Source organism: Schistocerca serialis, chromosome 1 (genome assembly GCF_023864345.2).
Source record: "Schistocerca serialis cubense isolate TAMUIC-IGC-003099 chromosome 1, iqSchSeri2.2, whole genome shotgun sequence".
Classification (NCBI taxonomy): Eukaryota; Metazoa; Arthropoda; class Insecta; order Orthoptera; family Acrididae; genus Schistocerca; species Schistocerca serialis.
In genome coordinates this window covers 544,279,544-544,305,162 of record NC_064638.1, presented here as the reverse complement: position 1 = coordinate 544,305,162, position 25,619 = coordinate 544,279,544, and the positions used below count along the sequence as shown (strand labels likewise).

General features: G+C 44.9%; 1 protein-coding gene across 1 annotated transcript in view; it reads left to right on the top strand.

Moving 5' to 3' along the window:
- Positions 1-7,423: 7,423 nt before the first annotated feature.
- LOC126412468 (alpha-amylase 2-like) overlaps positions 7,424-25,619 on the top strand; it is a 125,960-nt gene continuing 107,764 nt past the window's right edge. Inside the window, exon 1 of the mRNA XM_050082114.1 lies at positions 7,424-7,585. Coding sequence (XP_049938071.1) covers positions 7,424-7,585 — 162 coding nt within the window. The remainder of the gene's footprint in view (positions 7,586-25,619) is intronic.

Sequence of the window (25,619 nt, the reverse complement as noted above, 5' to 3'; positions counted from 1 at the left end):
CCCCATGATTTGTCCTCTAGCTTTTAAAGTTCATCTACATCTGCAGCTGTAAGGATACTCTGAAAGTCACATTTAAGCGCCTGGCAGAGGGTTCATCGAACCACCTTCACAACAATTCTCTATTTTTCCAATCTCGAACAGCGTACTGGAAAAACAAACACCTGTGTCTTGCTGTGTGACCTCTCTGATTTCCCTTATTTTATTATGATGATCGTTTCTCCCTACGTAGGTCGGCATCAACATTTTTGCATTTGGAGGAAAAAATTGGTGATTGAAATTTCGTGAGAAGATTCCGACGCATCGAAAAACTCCTTTGTTTTAATTATGTCCACCCCAAATCCTGTACCATTTCACAAACACTCTCTCCGCTAATCTGTGATAGTACAAAACGTGCTGCCCTTCGTTGAACCTTCTCGATGTACTCCGCCAATCCTGTCTAGTAAGGATCTCAAAAGGGGATGGACGATGTAGTGTAGGCAGTCTCTTTAGCAGATTTGTTACATTTTCTACGTGACCAGTCAGCAAAACGCAGTCTTTGGTTTGCCTTCCCCCCAAAATTTTCTGTGTGGTCTTTCCAATTTAAGTTGTTCGTAACTGAAATTCCTAGGTATTTAGTTGAATGTACGATCTTTACATTTGACTGATTTATTGTGTATGGAAGTATAACGGATTCCTTTTAAGACTCGTGTGGATTACTTCACAGTTTTCGTTATTTAGGGTCAACAGCCAATTTTTGCACCATACAGATATCTTTTCTAAGTCTTCCCGCAATTTGTTTTGATCTCTGATGACTTTACTAGACGACAAACGACAGCATCATCTGCAAACAATCTAAGATGGCTGATCAGATTGTCCCCTAAATTGTTTATATAGGTAAGGAACAGCGAAGGGCCTATAACACCACCTTTGGGAACGCCAGAAGTGACTTGTTTTACTAGTTGACTTTCCGTCAGTTACTATCAACGACCTGGTTACTATGAACTGTAACCTCTCTGACATGAAATCACGTATCTAGTCACATAACTGGCACAATGTCAAAAACCTTCTGGCAATACAGAATCAATTTGAAATCCTTTGTCAATAGCACCCAACACTTCATGCGTTTAAAAAGCTAATTGTGTTTCAGAAGAGCGATGTTCTCTTAATCTGTGTTTACTTTGTGTCAATATGCCATTCCATCTGAAGTAATTCATAATGCTCGAACACGATATGTGTTTCAAAACCCTGCTGCATATCGACGTCAGTGATATGGATCCGCAGTTAACACACATTTCCTATGTTGAGCTCAATTTTACATGGGCAGTTACATCCTCATTAAGTTTTGAAAGCTATGGAGTTCCATTTAGTTCCATTTAACAATAAACATGGGACACAAAATACTCTAGCCTTGCTTTGTGAGTACCCTAAAAATCGTCTTTGTTGTTTCTTGCCATTCCTCATGGTTCTGAAAAACAAAGCTTTATTTAAGTCCTTTGTAAAGTCAGTATACCTGCATATCGTGTCCAATGACCATCGCGAAGGAATGCATTTGTTATGTAGTTCACAGGATCGTTGGCAACTGAATCGCTTCATCATTTGCTTTATACGTGTCATCTGGTTCCACTGACATGATGGTTTCCACGCCATTATTATTGTTTTCGGATAAACCACACGCTGCACTGCTTTCCATACTTTTCACCACATTATTACACTCTGATCTTTCTACACTGGAGCTCGAGCTGGAACTAGCTGGCTGTGTTTGGTTTTTAAATAGCACATCAATTTGTACACTTTTTCTCACAGTTTCCTCTTTCATTATTGCCTTATCTTTCACGAGTTTCCTGTCTTTAGAACCGTTCCTCATTTTAATTAATAATGAATTATAAATCACACTCTACACATTAAACAACTGTACTCTTTTCAGTTTCCAATTAAACTTGACTGCCAGCCAAGTGGCTGCCTGCTATAATGACTGCCAATACTTCTTTTGAATTTGAAGTGGCATTGTTGAATGGCTACTGGTATGGCATTGTTGGCAGCTTCCCTTACCACAAAACTCAACTGTGAGCAGAGACATTTGTCTTCCTAATGTACGCCACAGGAGAAGGCATGATACTGAATAAAATGGACAATGGTCACACTGTCATGACGTAACGTCATTGCTAAAACAAAACATGTCCGTTTCTTGTTACCCGACTTACCTGACCATACTGTTCATGAGGTGATTTTTGTCAGTGTTATTCATATACATTTCATTGTGATTTCGCATTCTCTTCTCAAGCGTTGTGAATAAAATGTTTTAAAAAACAAACAGATTAAGACACATCCACACTGGATATGCCACTCTGTGCTGCACACAGCAGCGCAAAGTGGTGCAGAGGATTGCAGAACTACACAGAATGGAGACTAGTGCGGATACTAATCAAAGAATAGGTGACAGATCCTTTTGAATGGTCAACAGCAGTTGTGGGTGTCAAGGTGTCCCACTTCATATTTACAAAAAATGTGAGTGTAGGCTTCAGTTTAGAACGGTACTTCCCCTCCAGCACTCAGTATTTCCCCTACAGCCCCCACCGCTATCGCTCTTCCCACACGTGCCCTGCCGTCTGCTCATCTACTGGCCACGGTATTCTGCGTGCACTATACGCAACGATGTTGCAGTATGCACGCGCGCCCGTCAATGAAAAATGGAAGCGAGAAATGCCCTCCAAACAGCTCTGCCATTCTGCCACGAACGAACTGTTTCCTTTGATCTATCGACACTGCATGGAACTTGTTCATTGCTGCGCAGAGCAGGACAGTTTGAAGACCTCACTGGCCACGCCGCACTGTGCCAAACCTAATTTTTTGGTTCTGCAAGGCTAGGTGAGGCCACTGTGGACGTGGCTTTATAAGTCGACCCTTAAAATCCGCCGTCCTAGGCAGCTGCCTATTCTGCCTCGGCTAAATAAGCTCCTGCATCGCCCCAAGCAACACGAAGCAGCTAAAACGATCAGACCATGCCTGACCACCAACAAACGTGACGTCGACCCCACCCTCTGAGGTAATTAAAACAAACACTCTCGCAGTCGGCAACAGAGTCCTGTGCACAAACACACTGTCGACTGACTGACTCACTCACTGCCCATCGTCGCCCAGCCCAAAACACCAAGGATAGGATTGAAATTTGGAGAGGGTGTTGATATTATACTGTAGGCATCGTTTAAAAGGGGATTTTCCGAAACCCCACCCCTAAGAGGGTGATATAGGGGCTCAAAGGTATTTCAAGAGTCTGTCGCTATTAAGGCAATTTGGAGGCTGGAACTATAAGAAGAAATTTGGTATTGGTTTCTGTGTCAGAAATAAAGAAATATGGATTTCAGCAATTTTGGAAATTTAACTGCTAAGGTGGTGAAATAAAAGGTGAAAGATTTTTGGAAACAAATCGTTATTATTAAGGGGCTACTACAGCTACTGCATATATGAAAATCAGTATTTGACTTCTAGGTTAGAAATTTTAAAAAAAAATGTGTGTTTCATTGTTTTTGGAAATTCAATCCCTATGGGGGGTGAAATAGGCGATGAAAAGTTTTACAGAAAAGTTTAATTATTGGTCAGAAGCACTTTCTGAAAAAACCCTGGTTTTATGGCCTTAATCAGTGTGAAAATTTTATAAGGTGCTACAATTTGTGAAGGAAATAAAAGAAAGCAATTTAATAGTCTTACGACAAATCGGCTTTCTCGGAATTGCATAGAGGAAAACATTTTTTAATATATTAATTTTTCAATGGACTTACAAAATAGATACCACGTTTAAAGGCGATTCCATGTAAAGGAATATCCGTTTGAGGCGAGAGAATTCAGTACCAGGTGTAGTACTGGCGGTAATAACTGTAGGACCACTTATCCGGTTTCTCCCATTCTTTTTTTTAACTCTCTGCAAAGATTGGCATCCATGTGAAGGGTCACTAACTTTTTTAGAGTATGTAGATTTGCAGGTGAGAAATAGGAGTAATAACATATTTGGTTGGTGCATAAATTCGTAGAGTTTGTCCATAAATTTAATGAAGATGACAGATACGCATAATAGAGACATTAGTCATTAATAATATATTCTGCTTAACGATTTACAACAGTCTGCCAGCGCTGGGGTAACTTTCCGATTCCTCGATTGTAGATATCACGCGGTTTTGAAGCGAAGGACTCGTCGAACCATGTGCGGAGCACATTTGCATCCGAAAAGGAAATTCCGTGAAGGTTTTCCGATAGAGATCGGAAAAGGTGGGAATCTGAGGGCTCAAGATCAGGTGAATATGGAGGTTGCGGAATTACTTCGCAACCCAAGTCCTGTACAATATGTTTTGTCAGTCTAGCAGAATGCGGGTGGGCGTTATCGTGGAGTGGCACCACTTCACGCTGTTTTCCTGGTCGTCGTTCTTGGATTGCGTCTGCAAGCCGTCTCAGTTGTTGACAATAAATGTTAACAGTGATGGTTACACCTCGGGGAAGCAGTTCGTAGTACAACACACTGCCGCTGTTCCACCAGATGCACATTATCTTTTGTGGATGCGTGTAGGTCTTTGTATGGGAGTTACTGATTTGTTTGGGTTCAGCTATTCATTTCTTTTCTTTACGTTAGTATAAAGACACCGTTTTTCGTCACCAGGAACCATACGGAATAGGAATGGTCTGTGTTATTCACGAGCTAAATGATGACGAGCAAGCAGAGACCCACTGATTTTGTAATTTTTGCTTAGAACATGCGGTAGCCATACCACCGATTTTTGAACGTTCCACATTGCAGGCAAATGTCGCACGGTGGTGAAATGATCACAATTCATCACATCTGCCAGTACTCGAGTACGCTGACGTGGATCATTGTGGATTATTGCGCTTAAAAGATCTTAATCAAACCCCGAAGGTCTTTTTATTTATTTATTTATTCTTTGCCCATGGACTCCAGCTGAAAATCCAGGTGAGAGCATTGGGTGTGTCATACAATAGGCTATTAACATGAAACTTGATTTCATTATATATAAATGAAACAAATAATTAAACAGAAAGGTATTACATGTTTCACATTATATATACACACAATTCCAAACAACATACAGAAATGATAATTGTTAAAGGTACATTTCAGTAATGATATAACATATTTAAACACCATCTTAGTATTCACTCAAACTGCATATATATTTCTCTGTGAGATATAGTTTCAAATGGTTTTTAAAACATTTTAGGTCTGTTTCTTTTTTAATGATTTTGGGGAGGTTATTAAAAAACCTTTTGCCTGCTTCTTCAGGGGCAGTCATAGACAGTTTTAGATTTCTGTTTATCATGTAGTAATTTTCATTTCCTCTTGTACCGTGTTTGTGTACATCTTTATTTAGGAGGTGTTTATCGCTTGACCTTACCGCCATTATGCTTTGGTATATGTACAGTGAATATACTGTCATAATATTATAGTGTACAAAAGCTTGCCTACAGGTCTGTCTTGGTGGTATTTTTGCAATGCATCTCACTGCCCTTTTCTGAATTGTGAATATTCTTTTTAAGTAGCCAGCTTTTTCTTCCCCATATATGAACTGAATAAGACAAATGTGGGAAGACAAGTCGATAATACAGTGATCTGAAGACTTTATCATCCACAGATTTGCATTTTCGATATTCAGGAGTGCTTCCTTCTCAAGCTTCTCCTTTGTGTCAGCTGTGCAAATGAGTGTTGTGTCATCAGCATACATTATAAGTTTCTGATTTATATAGCGAGGAATGTCATTTACGTAGAGTATAAATAGTATTGGCCCAAGCACCGACTCTTGCGGCTCACCGTGTTTAACTGTTTGCAATTCTGATCTGTAGTTTGTTCAGAACATGGAGAGTCTACTAAAGTCAAAACGATCCTCCTTAAAACGAGATTACCATTTCCTTACCGTGCTCTGTACAAGGGTATTATCCCAATACAGAGCGTTAACGTTTCTGGCTGCCTCAACTGTGTTGACCCCGCTACTGAACTCAAATAGAAGAATATGTCGGAAGTGTTCAGATTTCTCCACTTGGCACTCCATTTTCTAGCGTCTACAACTCAACTCATTATCTCCAAATGACAAAATGACAATATGTAAATTGGGACAGCAACAGTGACCTACAAATAAAAGGTGACTGTCAAGAAATAAACTCATAGCAATGGAATAGCAACATGCGTAACCGGAACGCAACGAACTTATGCAGCAAACTAATACAAATTCGATGAAAGAAAATCCGAAATTCAAGAAAATATGTGCAGACTATGCAGTCTACCAGAGACAAGCAGCGGACGCGCAGATAGTACAGTATATGTACAATATTTAAAATTACGTCGTTTGCTATCCTTCCTGGTGTTGCAACTGTAATGGTCAGCAGTGAACTTATGATAGTATCTGTCGAAGTTTAATTAATGTTTACCCTGTCACTGTCCACGGCAGAAGCAAGGAGATAAGAGAAATGTAAAGAACTAAAAATCTTCTGACTCATATCATCGTGCCACTTGGGCTGCGTGCATTTCAACTGCAATCCTCATTCATGGAAGCGGTTCATCACTTGGGGTTGCCTTGCATTCTGGTATAGAAGAAACAAAGGTTAGCGTTTCACATTCTATCGACAACGGAGTCATTACAGACAAAGTACATGTTCGCATCGGAGCAGAAAATAGGTCACCGACTGTTGAAGCTACATCCGTTCAAAAATGGCTCAAATGGCTCTGAGCACTATGGGACTTAACATCTGAGGTCTTCAGTCCCCTAGAACTTAGACCTACTTAAACCTAACTAACCTACGGACATCACACACATCCATGCCCGAGGCAGGATTCGAACCTGTGACCGCAGCAGTCGCGCGTTTCCGGACTGAAGCGCCCAGAGCCGTTCGGCCACCGCGGCCGGCGCTACACCCGTGAAATCTATCTTAAATAATGTACAGAAATCGCGTGGGGATGGCTGTACAATAGTTTGAACTGCTGTCATCTGAATGAGAACCTGTTTCTCAAAAACGCGCGAAGTTACTCAGGCCTGCTACGGAAAGATTGGGGCTTGCCGGCAGGAGTCAAGTCTTGTGACTTTAGTGCCTTAAACTTATTTGCCGGCAATACTAAATTGTGGGCTCTGGCCAGTATGACATCGTGTACAGAAGGTCAAATGCTGGAGTGGAGTAGGCTTACCGGAAAATTGTGCGCAGTGCACCTGTCGGAATGTCACAAGCGACAACCCTACTGCGTGTCTCCGCCGAATTTGTTCCCCTAACTCGCTGCTGCGACTGCATTCCATTCCCATTAGCGCAGCCATCATCAGCCGCCGGCACATTCACAACCGCTCGGACTGAGGAAGCGGAACTGGGTGCTTGTCACAGTGCGATGCTCGTGTGAAGCTGCGGCTTCCGCCGGCTGGCTCAAAACAGGCCTCCTCCCCCATACAGGGAATTCGTGCTCGTCATGCTGGCGACCGTGGCGGCGCTAGCTGTGCTCCCGGCGCTGCTCGGGCTGCTGCCACTGCCGGCGGCAGCGACCATCGTCCATCTGCTGGAGTGGAAATTCGCGGACATCGCCAGGGAGTGCGAGCAGTTCCTTCCGCACTGGGGCTACACTGCTGTGCAGGTGCGTCGCGCGGACAGCCGTTCGTACGCACGTTTTCCGATGCGCCAACAACTCAAAAATAGTGTCCGAGTCCAAGCTGGCACTCGCTGCTGTGGCTGACTCGAGTGACTATAAATGATTCTGACTATTCCACTGCTCCCAGCATAGCCCGTACGGGGTCTCAGTTTAAACTGTTTTTATACTACAAATTATTACATCGAACCAATTGAATTAAGTTCACTGCAATGAAATATACACTACTGGCCATTAAAATTGCTACACCAAGAAGAAATGCACATGATAACGGGTATTCATTGGACAAATATATTATACTAGAACTGACATGTGATCACATTTTCACGCAATTTGGGTGCATAGATCGTGAGAAATAAGCACCCAGAACAACCACTTATGACCGTAATAACGGCCTTGATACGCCTGGGCATTGAGTCAAACAGAGCTTGGATGGCGTGTACAAGTACAGCTGCCCATGCAGCTTCAACGCGATACCACAGTTCATCAAGAGCAGTGACTGGCGTATCGTGACGAGCCAGTTCCTCGGCCACCATTGACCAGACGTTTTCAATTGGTGAGAGACCTGGAGAATGTTCTGGCCGGGACAACAGTCGAACATTTTCTGTACCCAGAAAGGCACGTACAGGACCTGCAACATGCGGTCGTGCATTATTCTGCTGAAATGCAGGGTTTCGCAGGGATCGAATGAAGGGTAGAGCCACGGATCGTAACACATCTGAAATGTAACGTCCACTGTTCAAAGTGCCATCAATGCGAACAAGAGGTGACCGCGACGTGTAACCAATGGCGCCACATACCATCACGCCGGGTGATACACCGGTATGGCGATGACGAATACACGCTTCCAATGTGCGTTCACCGCGATGTCGCCAAACACGGATGCGACCATCGTGATGCTGTACACAGAACCTGGATTCATCCGAAAAAATGACGTTTTGCCTTACGCGCACCCAGGTTCGTCGTTGAGTACAACATTGCAGGCGATCCTGTCTGTGATGCAGCGTCTAGGGTAACCGCAGCCATGGTCTCCGAGCTGATAGTCCATGCTGCTGCAAACATCGTCGAACTGTTCGTACAGATGTGTTGCAAACGTCCCTATCTGCTGACTCAGGGATCGGGACGTGGCTGCACGATCCGTTACAGCCATGCGGATAAGATGCCTGTCATCTCGACTGCTAGTGATACGAGGCCGTTGGGATCCAGCACGGCGTTCCGTATTACCCTTCTGAACCCACCAATTCCAAATTCTGCTAACAGTCATTGGATCTCGACCAACGCGAGCAGCAATGTCGCTATACGATAAACCGCAATCGGAATAGGCTACAATCCGACCTTTATCGAAGTCGGAAACCTGATGGTACGCATTTCTCCTCCTTACACAAGGCATCACAGTAACGTTTCACCATAAACGCCGGTCAACTGTTGTTTGTGTATGAGAAATCGGTTGGAAAGTTTCCTCATAACAGCACGTTGTAGGTGTCGCCACCGGCGCCAACGTTGTGTGAATGCTCTGAAAAGCTAATCATTTGCATATCACAGCATCTTCTTCCTGTCGGTTAAATTTCGCGTTTGTAGCACGTCCTCTTCGTGCTGTAGCAATTTTAATGGCCAATAGTGTATGTACTCAATTGGGATGAAATCAATGAAGAGACAAAGACATGAACGCAAGCGAAAACCGCTCAGAAATGCTGAACCTGGCATGCGGTGGATGAATGAATTTCTGCAACCGAGCCCACATTTTCTGCTTATCGCGAACAGTCACCTCAGCCATGAGGGAATACGAGTTCTGAGGATGCCTTCGAACCTGACTCTACATCTACATTCTGCAAGAATGTTCATGGCGGACGGCATTTTGAATATGACCTCAGTCCACCTCCTTTTTATGTTCCAGTAGCGAATGTTACGGGGCAAGATTGATTGTTGGTAAGATTCTTTGTGTGCTCGGAACACTAATTTACCTTCATTCTCATTACGCGGGATATACAGTGGAAGTAATACAGGGTGACTCAAAAGTCCGTTAACAAAAAAATGTTCAAATGTGTGTGAAATCTTGTGGGACTTGACTGCTATGGTCATCAGTCCCTAAGCTTACACACTACTTAACTTAAATTATCCTAAGGAAACACACACACACCCATGCCCGAGGGAGGAGTCGAACCTTCGCCGGGATCAGCCGCACAGCCCATGACTGCAGTGCCTCAGACCGCTCGGCTAATCCCGCGCGGCTGTAGTCCAACACCCGGCCACTATCACACCCGGTTTTCGCACAAATCTGGATTTGAACAATTCCACCAACTGGACAAATGGAGTTCCACAATGAAACCCCTTTCAAACTCTAGTAACGCTATCTGACATAAGTACGTAGCATCTTCATGTCAGTCACAGTGATCACTCAGCATCTGACGTTGTTCATGGCTCTTATATTCCCCCAACAGCGCTAGTACCAGCACTAAACACGAACAGTAATAATGCACTTCAGTGGTCGTTTTACCAGCCAGAGAGGATTTTAACCCTAACCGTTTACATTCCCGCCGACGATGTGTACGTGTATAAAACTACATTGATATCCGACCATGTGTTCTGGGTGCTTCGCTTTCTTTGTTAAGCAACATAGAATGCTCTGCAAAACATAAGGACGAGGCAGATAAAGTAATATAACTTATTAACAACTCGGCAGAAATGAATGAAACTGAGACAGCAAGTTGCCAGATGTCTCCCAGTCGTTCACAGAACGTTGGACGTTATTTGGCGTGAGGTCAGCGCGACTATAGCCCCAAAACCTCGAGTCTGTTGAAGGAACGGGAAAAGACAGTGGGTGTCAGATGGTTCAAATGGCTCTAATCGCTATGGGACTTAACATCTGAGATAATCAGTCCCCTAGTCTTAGAACTACTTAAACCTAACCAACCTGAGGACATCACACACAACCATGCCCGAGGCAGGATTCGAACTTGCTCCCGTAGCAGGCGCGCGGTTGCGGACTGAAGCGCCTAGAACTTCTCAGTCACAACGGCCGGCAGTGGGTGTCAATCATCGAGCGGTTGTGGCGCAGTTCTTCATTTCATCGCCTGGAGACAACATCTGGATGACTTCACATGGGGAAGCATCATCGGGAAGCTGTATGAAAGACGAAGTTAACGATTGTAGCCCTGGAGATTGGGATTGCTCACAGCATTGTTGCATTTGCATGGAGGTGGGAGAGGGGGGAGGGAGGGTGGGCGTTCCACTGGCACTGATACCCGAAGGACAGGAGGTAGTCGACCACAGTCAACTACAGCAGCAGATGAGGGCTACGTTGTATAATAGGCAAGAAGTGACCCACGTCAAACGGCGGGTCCAATTGCAACCGCGTTTAACGGGACCGCAAGCCAACCAACCTCACGCTCCACATTGGCACAGCGACTGCATGGAGGTGTTTCTTTGCCCAAAGACCAGTGCACTGTGTTCCCCTGACATACGCACATCGGCGGCAACGTTCGCGATGGTGCCAAGAGCACAGGTAGTGGACCAACGAGAATTGAGTTCACGTGCTGTTCTCCGGTGAGTGCACTTTCAGTCTGAGTAGCGATTCTGGACGTAGCCACATATGGCGAGAGGTGGAAACAAGTTATGCACGCAGTAACATTGTGGAACGTGACCGGTTTGGTGGTCTAGGTGTTACATAGTACGGAGGCATGATGCTGCATGGGAGTACTGACCTCAAAATATTTGAACATGGTACACTCACCGGTCAAATTAACTGACACTGCACTCCCTCCCCATGTGCGTGTTTCAGTAGTGCATTGGGCCGTTTAGTTTTCATGGATAACAATACGTGACAGCATCGAACTGTGCAAGTGTAGGACGCCTTGCAACGAGAGGATATTCGGCGAATGGACTGGCCTGCGCGTTCCCCAGACTTGAAGTCCATCGAGAAGGTGAGGAACGCTTTGGGGAGATGTAGAATTTTGGAACACGTATTATGTTCGAGTATAATGACTTTTCTGGAGACTAGAAATCTACTCTGCAGGAATCAGCATGGGTTTCGAAAAAGACGATCGTGTGAAACCCAGCTCGCGCTATTCGTCCACGATACTCAGAGGGCCATAGACACGGGTTCCCAGGTAGATGCCGTGTTTCTTGACTTCCGCAAGGCGTTCGATACAGTTCCGCACAATCGCTTAATGAACAAAGTAAAAGCATATGGACTATCAGACCAATTGTGTGATTGGATTGAAGAGTTCCTAGATAACAGAACGCAGCATGTCATTCTCAATGGAGAGAAGTCTTCCGAAGTAAGAGTGATTTCAGGTGTGGCGCAGGGGAGGGTCGTAGGACCGTTGCTATTCACAATATACATAAATGACCTTGTGGATGACATCGGAAGTTCACTGAGGCTTTTTGCGGATGATGGTGTGGTATATCGAGAGGTTGTAACAATGGAAAATTGTACTGAAATGCAGGAGGATCTGCAACGAATTGACGCATGATGCATGGAATGGCAATTGAATATCAATGTGGACAAGTCTAATGTACTAATACATAGAAAGAAAGATCCTTTATCATTTAGCTACAATATAGCAGGTCAGCAAGTGGAAGCAGTTAATTCCATAAATTATCTGGGAGTAGGCATTAGGAGTGATTTAAAATGGAATGACCATATAAAATTTATCGTCGGTAAAGCAGATGCCAGACTGAGTTTCATTGGAAGAATCCTAAGGAAATGCAGTCCGAAAACAAAGGAAGTAGGTTACAGTACACTTGTTCGCCCACTGTTTGAATACTGCTCACCGGTGTGGGATCTGTACCAGATAGGGTTGATAGAAGAGATAAAGAAGATCCGACGGAGAGCAGCGTGCTTCGTTACAGGATCATTTAGTAATCGCGAAAGCGATGCGGAGATGACAGATAAACTCCAAAGACTCTGCAGGAGAGACGCGCAGTAGCTCGGTACGGGCTTTTGTTGAAGTTTCGAGAACATACCTTCACCGAAGAGTCAAGCTGTATGTTGCTCCCTCCTATGTATATCTCGCGAAGAGACCATGAGGATAAAATCAGAGAGATTAGCGCCCACACAGAGGCATACCGACAATCTTTCTTTCCACGAACAATACGAGACTGGAATAGAAGGGAGAACCGATAGAGGTACTCAATGTACCCTCCGCCACACACCTTCAGGTGGCTTGAGGAGTATGGATGTAGATGTAGATGTATTGCAGTACCTACATCCAGCAATTGCCAACCGCGCTGGTGGTAAGAAATCCTTACCAACCTTGTGGCGTGTAGGGAGCACGTTGCAGAGCATGCATTGCCCTTCATGGTGATCACACAGTGTTAGGAACTGTGTCCCGCCTACTGTAATGTGCGGAGGACAATAATAGAGGGTGATTGTAATTAAAGTTAAACTTTCAAACCCCTGTAGAAATAACACCACTGGTCAGAATGACGTCAAATTGCAACGGAATGTTATCAGAGGAGGGGTAAAACGTACGGCAGAAGAAAAATAAATAGTTACAAAATGTAGCAACAGACGGCGCTGTAAGCATCATGATTTAATAGTGGTCGACTGCAAATGGCAAATGAATCATACAACAGTGCCTAAGGTGTACGTTTGACGTTAAACAAACTGTGCTGCCCAGTGTGCATAGGTGTACAGGTGCGATACTGTTAGTTACGTAAGCTCATCTACCACGGCAAGGTCATATCACATTGGATGAGAAAAATCGGTTTTTAATTGTCCTGAGGCCAAAAACCGCATTAAAAGCATGAATCAAAATCAAATCGGATTATTAATTCGTGAAATCTTCTCGGGTGATCAGCCGAGTAAAGGCGTCGTCTTCTCGCAACGTTTCGAAGGGTTTCGTACCCATCATCTTCAAGCGAAAATGATGGGTACGAAACCCTTCGAAACGTTGCGAGAAGACGACGCCTTTACTCGGCTGATCACCCGAGAAGATTTCACGAATGGAATACGCCGAGAAAGTCTCAAATCACACGGAATATTAATGTCAGTGTGACTGGTGCAAAACATGGTCAATATGCTGTCCACCGTTTTCTGCAACAAGTTGATATCGAAAAACAGCATGTTCCATAAGTGATCGAAGTGTTTCCAGGGTCACGTTCAGAATGCATTGCGCAATATGTGCCTTCAGTGCAGCCAAGTTTGCAGTCGGAACACTGAACACATCCTTCAGATAGCCCCACAGCCAGAAGTCATACGGATTAACCGAGCGAGGTGGTGCAGTGGTTAGCACACTGGACTTGCATTCGGGAGGACGACGGTTCAATCCACCGTTCGGCCATCCTGATCCACTTTTTCCGTGAGTTCCCTAAATCGCTTCAGGCAAATGTTGGGATGGTACCTTTGAAAGGGCACGGCCGACTTCCTTCCCCATCCTCCCGTAATCCAGTGAGACAGATGACCGCGCTGTTTGGTCTCTTCCCCAAACAACCCAGCCCACACGGGTTAAGATCAGGTGATCGGGACGGCCAGGCTGTAGAGAAATGGCGGCTGATAATTCTAGCATTATCGAAATGGCGCTTCAGTAGCTGCTTAACGGGATTTGCAATGAGTGGAGGTGCGCCATTTTGCATAAAAATGATCCCATCCACACATCCACGCTGTTGGAGAGCTGAAATGACGTGGTTGCGCAAAAGACACTCATAGCGCTTACCAGTGACGGTACAGGTAACAGGAACGGAAGCACCTGTCTCCTAAAAAAAATGGTAATATGATAAATGATGCCATAAACCTGCACCACGTAGTGACCTTTTCAGGATGAAGGGGCACTGGTTGATTTGTGTGGATTTTCCATTGCCCATATACGACAATTATGTGTAATGACATATCCTGTCAGATGCAAGCAGGCTTCATCTGTCCACAAAATCTTCCACGGCCAATCATTGTCCACTTCCACGCGAGCAAGAAATTCTAAAACAAATGTGTCTGTTGCTGGCAGGTCAACAGGAAGCAACTCGTGCACGTGAGTAACTTTGAAGGGATAGCAAAGAGGGATGTTTTGTAGGATTTTACGGAACTTGCTCATGGGTGTGTCCAATGTTCGGGCAGTTCTCCATGCACTACGGGTTTGCACACCACCACTCGTCTCCTCCTGCATCGCTGTGACCACTGCTTCCGCTGACATAGAATCAATTAGTTTCCTCTCTCTACCAGGTTGCACACCAAAAGAACCTATCTTTTCGAAATTACGAATAATCTTCTCCAGACCCACAGCAGCCGTCGAACTAATGTTTTTTTTTCAAAGCCCTCAGTGCCCGAAACTTCTGTAGAGCAACGTCTGCACAGTAATCATTCTTGTAATACAGTTTTACAAGCAGAGCGCGATCTTGCATTGAGACAGTCATGGCGAACGTCGCAGACGTGAAAGGAGGAAAAGCCGTGTACCCGGCGTGTTTATACCAACTTCAATGGGTCGAGTGTCCTTCCCCGGTTGCTGAGTGGTAGCCGGCACGGTAGCTCAGCGTGTTCGGTCAGAGGGTTACGCGCCCTCCGTAATAAAACAAAAGCTGAGTTAATCGATCATCAACGAACTTAAACAGATGTCTTACGACGACCGCCCCGAGCAGACGCAATGAACAAAAGCGAACAAAATGAGATTAAAAAAAAAAAAAAAAAAAAAAAAAAAAAAAAAAAAAAAAAAAAGTGGTCAGCGCGACAGGATGTCAATCTTAAGGGCCCAGCTTCGATTCCCAGCTGGGTCGGATATTTTCTCCGGTCAGGGACTGGGTGTTGTGTTGTCCTAATCATCATTATTTCATCCCCATAGACGCGGAAGTCGCCGAAGTGGCGTCAAATCGAAAGACTTGCACCCGGCGAACGGTCTACCCGACAGGAGGTCCTAGTCACACGACATTTCTATTTCCAATGGGTCGGGCGCATGACAGGTACTTTCAGTTACGTTATCTGACACATGCATTGATCAATTTTCACACTATTTTTTTATTCTGCCATACGTTTTTCCCCTTCTCCGGAAAATATTCCGTTGCAATTTGACGTCATTCTGACTAGTGGTGTTATTTCTACAGCGTTTTGAAAGTTTAAATTATAATCACTCTGTAAATCGCGGTAACTGCACGATTTTCAGAAAGGTCATAATACCCGAACATAAATCGTCTTTTAAAAGTCTACAAGAGACTGGCGACAGCAATATACACGGGTGAGCAAAGCATGATAGCCACCTGATTAGCAAAGTGTTGGTCCACTTTTGGAGCGCATGAATTCATAAGTCGTTGTTAGGTTTTCAGAGGTACGTGGTACCATTTAATACACACAGGTCGATCAGCTATCGTAAAATACGGACTACTGGTTTGAGGACGCGAGCTAGAGCTCGATAGTATTCCAGATTTGTTCAATCGGGTTTAGATTCGTGGAATTTGGTGGCCAAGACATCAAGGTGAGGTCACTATCATTCTCTTCGAGCCATCCTCGCCTTGTGAAGTGGACAGCTATATTGCTGAAATGTATGCAGTCTGGGAAGAGAAGACGTGGAGCATAAAATGTATGCAGGTGGTTCGCAATAATGTTGGCTTAGTCCACATATTATGTCATGATACCTACGATTACTATTAGAGATTCTATGGAGACACAAGAGAATGTCCCCTGCAGCATAACACTCGCTTCGTATGCCTGGTGCTTGTTTCGAGGAGCCGTTCGCCTGAATGACAGTGTTTCCTGACACAAACACCTTCCTTGTGTAGCAAGAAATGCGATTCAGCCGACCAAGCGACGCGTTTACATTAATCCAATGTCCAGTCTCGATGATCCCGCACCCACTACAATCGTAATTGACGATGTCGCTGGAACAATAGGGAAACACATTGGGGTCGGGTTCCGTAGCACTGGATGTTTAACAGTTGGTGCTGAACAGTATCCTCCGAAACGCTGGTGACTGCACCTGCACTGTATTCTGTCGTCAGATCTGCCACACATTTCCTTACAGAGCGGACAAGCTTCCGATCTCCACGTTCTTTGCTACGGTCGCAGGTTCGAATCCTGCCTCGGGCATGGATGTGTGTGATGTCCTTAGGTTAGTCAGGTTTAAGTAGTTCTAAGTTCTAGGGGACTGATGACCTCAGATGTTAAGTCCCATAGTGCTCAGAGCCATTTGAACCATTTTTTTTCTACGTTCTTTGACGAGGTATGGACATCCGACGTCGCCTGCTCTTGGTTTCACAGTTGTTCATTTTCCATCGATGCCGACGACGTTAGCACGCGGACAGCGGATCCGCTTCACCGTATCCTAGGTGCTCGTTCCCAGGCGACAGTCTTACTTTTGCCAATTTCTCCTACGTCAATAGATTTCTACATTTTCGGCCTGTATCGTCTCTAAAATAATTCCCTATCCGTCTCTGCTCCACTTGTATACTTCCCTTGCCGCGCCACGTGCACTTTACGTCAACAGGAGGCATCCAGTTTCGCCGTGGACCTTGGTCATAGCGTTTTGGCTCATCAGTGTAGAACTATAGTTGTGTGCGTCTATTCGACGATCCTTGTTTTATTGTCCCTGGCGTTTTGCCCTCTACTTCCGTACACTACAACCAGAAGCCGTCCACCGGGGGAAACTTATTTCGCGAAATATGAAGCATAGAGTTTGGAAGAAAGTTATTCTTTGACACTGAAAGCTAGAGTCGGCCCTGGAAGTGAGCCATGCTCATGTTGCTTACATGTTTAAGGCCACTGCTCGCGGTAAGCGGGGGAGACGGTTTCGAATCCCTCTGTAGTTCAGGTTTTCATTTATTACGGTGTATTCATTTGTAATTATCTGACATAATCGCCATTGAGAATGCGATCTGTAACTTGAATACTCTAAATTTTTTATTCCTTATTTGCCCACATCACAATGTTGAAAACAGTGATTATTAGTTTCAGCAGCTTAAACTATCATCTTCAGATCAGCACATAAGCATGCATAGTCAAGACACTTCACTTAATACCCTCAAGGAAATGTCAAGTTACAATCGTATTTACAATATACGCATGTGAAACATACGTGCAGGTATCGTTATAGCGCCGGCTGGAGTGGCCGTGCGGTTCTAGGCGCTACAGTCTGGAGTCGAGAGACCGCTACGGTCGCAGGTTCGAATCCTGCCTCGGGCATGGATGTGTGTGATGTCCTTAGGTTAGTTAGGTTTAAGTAGTTCTAAGTTCTAGGCGACTGATGTCCTCAGAAGTTAAGTCGCATAGTGCTCAGAGCCATTTGAACCATTTTTATCGTTATAGCAATGCGAATAACATAAGGTAAGTCATCATGTCTGTCACAGTGTAGTCAAAGCAGCAAACAGATTTAGACGACAGAGCTTGTAATTACAGAAATTATTAAAGCATTCGCTGTAAATTCTGACTATGTGCTATTAACTAACATTTTATGGGTTCCGGAGCAAAGTGACGTCACATAAAACACTGCTTGACAAAAAGCGTGTGAAGTATCCGGAAGGGCAGGAAGCAAAAAAATGAAACTTCGTGGGTTGAGAGGGTATGTGATATTTTTTCGATGATTACAAAATCGAGTCCAATTTACGAAGGACTTGGAAGTATGAGCCCACTTATGAATATGACGTTACATTCCCTTTGACTAGGATGTATGCAGTGATTCGGGTGGGAAGGGTGCCATTGCATCCTCTCTTTAAGCAAGCTGGCCCACAGCTGATGCAACTGGTCCTTGGTATGCTGGCTACTGGCACTGAGCTGGAGATGACGTCCGAGCTGGTCCCATAAGTGTTCTGTCGGGGACGGATATGAGGATCTTACTACCTTCAGGAATATTTAATCATCCCGCAGGCAGTCCATAGAGGTATGTGCCATGTGCGGACGTGCATTTTCCTTTTAAAAAATGACACCACGATATTATCGCATGAGTGCTAACACGTGATGATGCAGGATGTCACCGACGTACCGTTGCACCGTCAGAGTTTCCTCACTCACTACCAGCGGTGAGCTGATGTCGAAGCCGGTCGCTGCCCACACGATGACGCCACGAGTAACACCGCTGTGCCGATCCAAAACATCGGAAGAATGAGACCCATTGTAATTTTGAGACTTTTCTGAGACGAATAAAGCACTTGGAGAAGTCTCAATAGCTGTCCAGAGTAGTCTACTCACAAAGAAAGAGAATCGAGTTAAATTAAAATCACGTTTCCAATCACGGGCTCATATAACCTCGAATGATAGTTACGGGTTTATAAATCAATTAATTAAACAACCAATGTAATTAATCAGTCAATTTACGCATTAAAATCAATTTTCCATTGCCAACTGAAAATTCCCTTGGTTCGCCTGAGCAGAGGGCTATCGAATGGTGGGGCAAAGTAATTTTCGTGATCGCCAATCATTAATTCAGAAAATATACAAGACAGGGAAAAATATATAGACAGTTCTAGAACCGTTTAACCCATGTTTGTGTGAAATCTTACGGGACTTAACTGCTAAGGTCATCAGTCCCTAAGCTTACACACTTCTTAACCTAAAGTATCCTAAGGATAAATACACAGACCCATGCCCGAGGGAGGACTCGAACCTCCGCCGGTACCAGCCGCACAGTCCATGGCTGCAGCGCCCCAGACCGTTCGGCTAATCCTGCGCGACTTACACCCATCTCTACATCTGCATAGATACACCGTAAGCCCCCTTACGGTGCGTGGCGGAGGGTACCCTGTGCCACTACTAGTCATTTCTTTTCCTGTTCGACTCGCAAATAGAGCCAGGGAAAAACGACTGTCTAAGTTCCTCCGTATGTGCCCTAATTTCTTGTATCTTATCTTTGGGGTCCTTACGCACAATGTGTGTTGGCGTCAGTAGAATATTTTGGCAATCAGCTTAAAATGACGGTTCTCTAAATTTATTCAATAGTGTTTCTCGAAAAGAACGTCGCCTTCCCTCCAGGGATTCCCTCTTGAGTTCCCGAAGCATCTCCGTAACAGTTATGTGTTGTTCGAACCTACCGGTAAGAAATCTAGCAGCCCGCCTCTCAATTGCTTCGACGTCGTCCTTCAATCTAACCTGGTAAGGATCCCAAACACTCGAGCAGTACTCAAGAAAAGGTCACACCAGCGTCCATTACATGTCCTCCTTTACAGTCGAACCACCCTTTCTAAAATTCTCCCAATAAACCGAAGTCGACCGTTCACCTTCCCTATTACGGTCCTCACATGCTCGTTCCATCTCTTATTGCTTTGCAACGTTACGTCCAGCTATTTAAACGACTTGACTGTGTCAAGCAGGGCACTAGTAATACTGTATCAGAACATTACATATTTGGTCTTCCTACTCATACGCATTAACTTACATTTTTCCACCATCCATCACACCAACTATAAATTTTGCCTAAGTGGTGTTGTATCGTCGTACTGTCATTCAACTTCGACGCCTTACCATACACCACAGTATCACCAGCAAACCACCGCAGATTGCTGCCCACCCCCTTCCACCAAATCATTTATGTATGTACAGGACAACTGCGGTCCTATCACACTTCTCTTGGGCACTCCTGACCATATCTATGTCTCTGTTCAACACTCGCCGTCGAGGACAACATACTGGATTCTGTTAGTTAAGAATATTTCGAGCCACATATCTGCGAACTTATTCCATACGCTCGTAACTTCGTTAACAGTCTGCAGTAGGGCACCGTGTCAAATGCTTTAAGGAAATCTAGAAATATGTCTGTTGGCTATCATCCACAGTTCGCAGTATGTCACGTGACAAAAGGGCAAGCTGAGTTTCGCACGAGCGATGCTTTCCAACCATTCTGATTCGTGCACATGAGCTTCTCAGTCTCAAGGAAGTTTAGTATATTCGAACTGAGAATATATTCAAGGATTCTGCAGCGAACAGAAGTTAAGGATATTGATCTGTAATTTGCGGGTTAATTCATCTACCCTTCTATTAGAACGGAGTCACCTGCGTTTTCTCTCTCTCTCTCTCTCTCTTTTTGTTTTGAGTCGCTTTGGGCTTTGTGCTGGGCGAAAGATTCATGACAAATGCAAGACAGGTAAGGTACCCATGCCGTAGCCACGTTGACTCGTAAGGAGACTAGGCTGAAATGGGCGTAATTAATGATAGATCTGTACATGGTGTCTCATACCTGTAGAATACAAATAAGGTGGTAAGGAATCCTAAACTCCATACAGATAAGGAAGTAATTGTTTAATATTCAGCTTTTTATTTTGTTAATTGGCCTGCTGAATTCATTATTGACGGGAAACTGCCGGTCGTAATTAGAACCACCTTAAGGGCACGAAATCCAACGTGGAGTTCCTAGGCTATCTCTCGTATTCCTTTGAGGTCAAAACTGGCGTGCAACATCATGATGATCTGTCTCCGTTGTTTTTTAACTGCGTTTTCGAAAATACCCTCCGAACTTGACGAACAAAACTTAAAAATACGCTAACATCCCACCGAGAATGGGAACCAGTAGTCTGTTTAGCCTAGCTATAATCACTAACACCACCATTGTGTCAAATGTCATAAAACCCGCTAAGATCCAAATCAGCCTGCCGCAGGAAATCGCCAAACAAAAGGTCTTACAGAGTTATCTGTACAAAACAAAGGTAAAGACCTGTATCAGAGATGCGATACCACGGCTCCAGAAAGAATATGGAGATATTAGCAAAACAGAAAAATTTAAGTACGTTTGCACAAAGAAGTACATCAAGAACGAATAGGCCTTCACGTCTACCAAATACCAAAAACTAAACAGACAATATCTTTCTCAGAACATCAGGATAAACCATTATTCTATAAAATATCAAAAGTTATCTCAATAGACAGTATCTTTCTCAGAACATCAGGATAAACCATTATACAATATTTCTGAGGCCAGTGTTCTTGTACGCTGCCGGAACCTGTTTACGAATGGCGATAAATGACCTTGGACAGCTGGAAAAGAAAGAGCGCAAAATTGTTAGAGAAATATTAGCGTAAAATTAGAAGAACAGCGTTCCTAAAGAAAAAAACGAACTGTAAAGTAGCAAAAATGCACAGAAATATCCGCAAAAGAGGGACACGATTTTATGATAAGCTGAAACGGACGGGCGAAACATTCTGACTGAAAAGGCATTCAAGCACCAAAGAAACTCTCCAATCATTAGAAATCAGGTTCGTAGAGCTTTTGACAGAGATCTCTTCAGCAAAAAGTTAGCGACAAAAGATAAAATCGAGGCGATCAATCTAAAACAAGATCCAGTGTCTCCAGAACAGAGCAGTACGAACAAACCTACTCCAAAAAGAAACGAATTCGTGCACAGGAGAAAGCGTATGTCACTGCCAAATGCAACGTGGCTAGATGGACCCACTCGGCACCAAGGAATAAGTAAGTAAATGACAATCAAAGTATTGTACCTGAAACTGCCTGACAGATTAAAACTGTGTGCTAGACCGGGTCTCGAACCCGGGACCTTTGCCTTTCGTGGGCAAGTGCTCTACCAGTTATTTTTTCCGTTCTGTCAACTTGTTTCTTCGTAATTTGGTCTATGCGGATGTCGTATGATATCCCTTCAATGTCACCGCTGATAACTTCAGCTTTTTATTGCCCGCGAGAGGCAAGGGTCTTGGTTTCGCGTCTCAGTTCAGCACACAGTTTTAACCTGCCAGGAACTTTCATATCAGGGCCACTCCGCTGCCTAGTGAAAATTCATTCTGGAAACGTAAAGCACTTAATGAGTGCTATAGATGTATATAGAGTACCTCAAACATTTAGTGCCAATAAGTGGTGGTATAAAATCGTATACTGTTGATTTTGAGTTGAAGAACTAATTGACGTGAACAGATATTTATTTTTTAACTGGCATAGACGGTTTATATCATATAGCAACAACTGCAGCTCATAATAACTACTCGAAGTAATGTCCGCTTGTCTAAATGTTATCAATCCAGCAACGCACAAGATGTTGCTGCGCTCTATCCAATACCCAGTGCTCTCCTGCACAATATGACACACGCACAGGAATCTACCAGTCAGTTCCCGCTCTGCTTACACTGGGTCTCAATAACCAACGACTTCATGAAACCCCACAGGTAAAATCCACCGTAGGCACATCACACAGGACTGTGTATTGTCTTTCAAGGTAGCGCCTCCGACAGTGATACAGAAACATCAGCAGTTCATGTGAACGTGCCTCAATCACATCCTAGTATTGTTTAAAATACACACATTAAAAAAAGTTGGGCATCACTCCGGTTTTCAGAACTCAACTCCTGAAGGTAGACGTTGACTGTGGATATTGTATCACGGACACAGTCGCTTTGACTTTTCAGGGATGTCACTAAACCCGCCCAAAGATGTAAACAATCATGCATGAGCAGCGCCTATTAGACGGATGGGGTCCGACAGCCGATCAGTTCCCGTCATTCCACCAGGAAGGAGGTGTACACGGCTCGTGTGGTCTGCAGCTCAACCATGCCTAGATGGCCAATACCGCGGTTCGATCGCGTCCACATTGTTACTTTGTGCCAGGAAAAGCTCTCAACAAGGGAAGTGTCTAGGTGTCTCGGGGTGAACCAAAGCGATGTTGTTCGTACATGGAGGAGATGCAGAGAGACAAGAACTGTCAATGACATGACTCCCTCAGGCCGCCCAACGGCTACCACTGCAGTGGATGACCACTGCCTACGGATTATGACTCGGAGTAAACCTGACAGCAATGCCACCATGTTGAATAATGCATTTCGTGCAGTCACAGGACGTCGTGTCACGAGTTTAACTGTGCGCAAGAAGCTGCATGATGCGCAACTTCACTCCCGACGTCCATGGAGAGGTCCATCTTTGCAACCACGACACCATGCAGCACGGTACAGATGGGCCCAGCAACATGCAGAATGGTCCGCTCAGGATTGGCATCACTTTCTCTGCACCGATGAGTCTCGCATATACCTTCAACCAGACAAATGTCAGGGACGTGTTTGGAGGCAACCCGGTCAGGCTAAACGCCTTAGACACACTGTCCAGCGAGCGCAGCAAGGTGGAGGTTCCCTGCTGTTTTGGGGTGGCATTATGTCGGGCCGACGTACGCCGCTGGTGGTCATGGAAGGCGTCGTATCGCCTGTACGATACGTGAATGCCATCCTCCGACCGATAGTGAAACCATATCGGCAGCATATTGGCGAGGCATTCGTCTTCACGGACCATAATTCGCGCCCCATCGTGGACGTCTTGTGAATGACTTCCCTAAAGACAACTACATTGTCCTACTAGAGTGGCCAGCATGTTCTCCAGACATGAACCGTATCGAACATGCCTGGGAGAGATTGAAAAGGGCTCTTTATGGACGACGTGACCCACCAATCACTCTGAGGGATCTACGCCGAATCACAGAATCGCCGTTGAGGAGTGGAACAAACTGGACCAACAGTGCCTTGAGGAACTTGTGGATAGCATGCGACGACGAATACAGGCATGCATCAATGCAAGAGGACGTGCTACTGGGTATTAGAGGTACCGGTGTGTAGAGCAATCTGGACCATCACCTCTGAAGATCTCGCTGTATGATGGTACAACATGCAATGTATGGCTTTCATGAGCAATAAAAAGGGCGGAAATGATGTTTATGTTCATCTCTATTCCAATTTTCTGTACAGGTTCCGGAACTCTCTGAACTGAAGTGATCCAAAACTTTTTTTGATGTTTGTATTTATTCCAAGTACTGGTCCTTTCCTCAAAATACTCAATTTAGAGCCGTTTACAGTCTGTATAATTTTGAGACTTTAGATCTGGAACGCTCTGTAGGTAACAAAATACACTACCGGCCATTAAAATTGCTACACCACGAAGATGACGTGCTACAGATGCAAAATTTAACCGACAGGAAGAAGATGCTGAGATATGCAATGCTTTTCAGAGCATTCACACAAGCTTGACGCCGGTGGCGACACCTACAACGTGCTGACAGGAGGAAAGTTTCCAACCGATTTCTCATACACAAACAGCAGTTGACCGGCGTTGCCTGGTGAAACGCTGTTGTGATGTCCCGTGTAAGGAGGAGAAGTGCGTACCATCACGTCGGATTGTAGCCTATCGCGATTGCGGTTTATCGTATCGCGACATTGCTGCTCGCGTTGGTCGAGATCCATTGACTGTTAGCAGAATATGGAATCGGTGGGTTCAGGAGGGTAATACGGAACGCCGTGTTGGATCCCACCGGTCTCGTATCACTAGCAGTCGAGATGACAGGCATCTTATCCGCATGGCTGTAACGGATCGCGCAGCCACGTCTCGATCCCTGAGTCAACATATGGGAACGTTTGCAAGACAACAACCATCTGCACGAACAGTTCGACGACGTTTGCAGCAGCATGGACTATCAGCTCGGAGACCACGGCTGCGGTTACCCTTGACGCTGCATCACAGACAGGAGCGCCTGCGATGGTGTACTCAACGACGAACCTGGGTTCACAATGGCAAAACGTCATTTTTTCGGATGAATCCAGGTTCTGTTTACAGCATCATGACGGTCGCATCCGTGTTTGGCGACATCGCGGTGAACGCACATTGGAAGCGTGTATCCGTCCTCGTCATACTGGCGTATCGCCCGACGTGATGGTATGGGGTGCCATCGGTTACACGTCTCGCTCACCTCTTGTTCGCATTGACGGCACTTTGAACAGTGGACATTACATTTTAGGTGTGTTACGACCCGTGGCTCTACCGTTCATTCGATCCTTGCGAAACCCTACATTTCAGCAGGATAATGCGCGACCGCATGTTGTAGGTCCTGTACGGGCCTTTCTGGATACAGAAAATGTTCGACTGTTGCCCGAGGCAGCACATTCTCCAGATCTCTCACCAATTGAAAACGCCTGGTCAATGGTGGCCGAGGAACTGGCTCGTCACAATACGCCAGTCACTACTCTTGATGAACTGTGGTATCGTGTTGAAGCTGCATGGGCATTTGTACCTGTACACGCCATCCAAGCTCTGTTTGACTCAATGCCCAGGAGTATCAAGGCCGTTATTACGGCCAGAGGTGGTTGTTCTGGGTACTGATTCCTCAGGATCTATGCACCCAAATTGCGTGAAAATGTAATCAC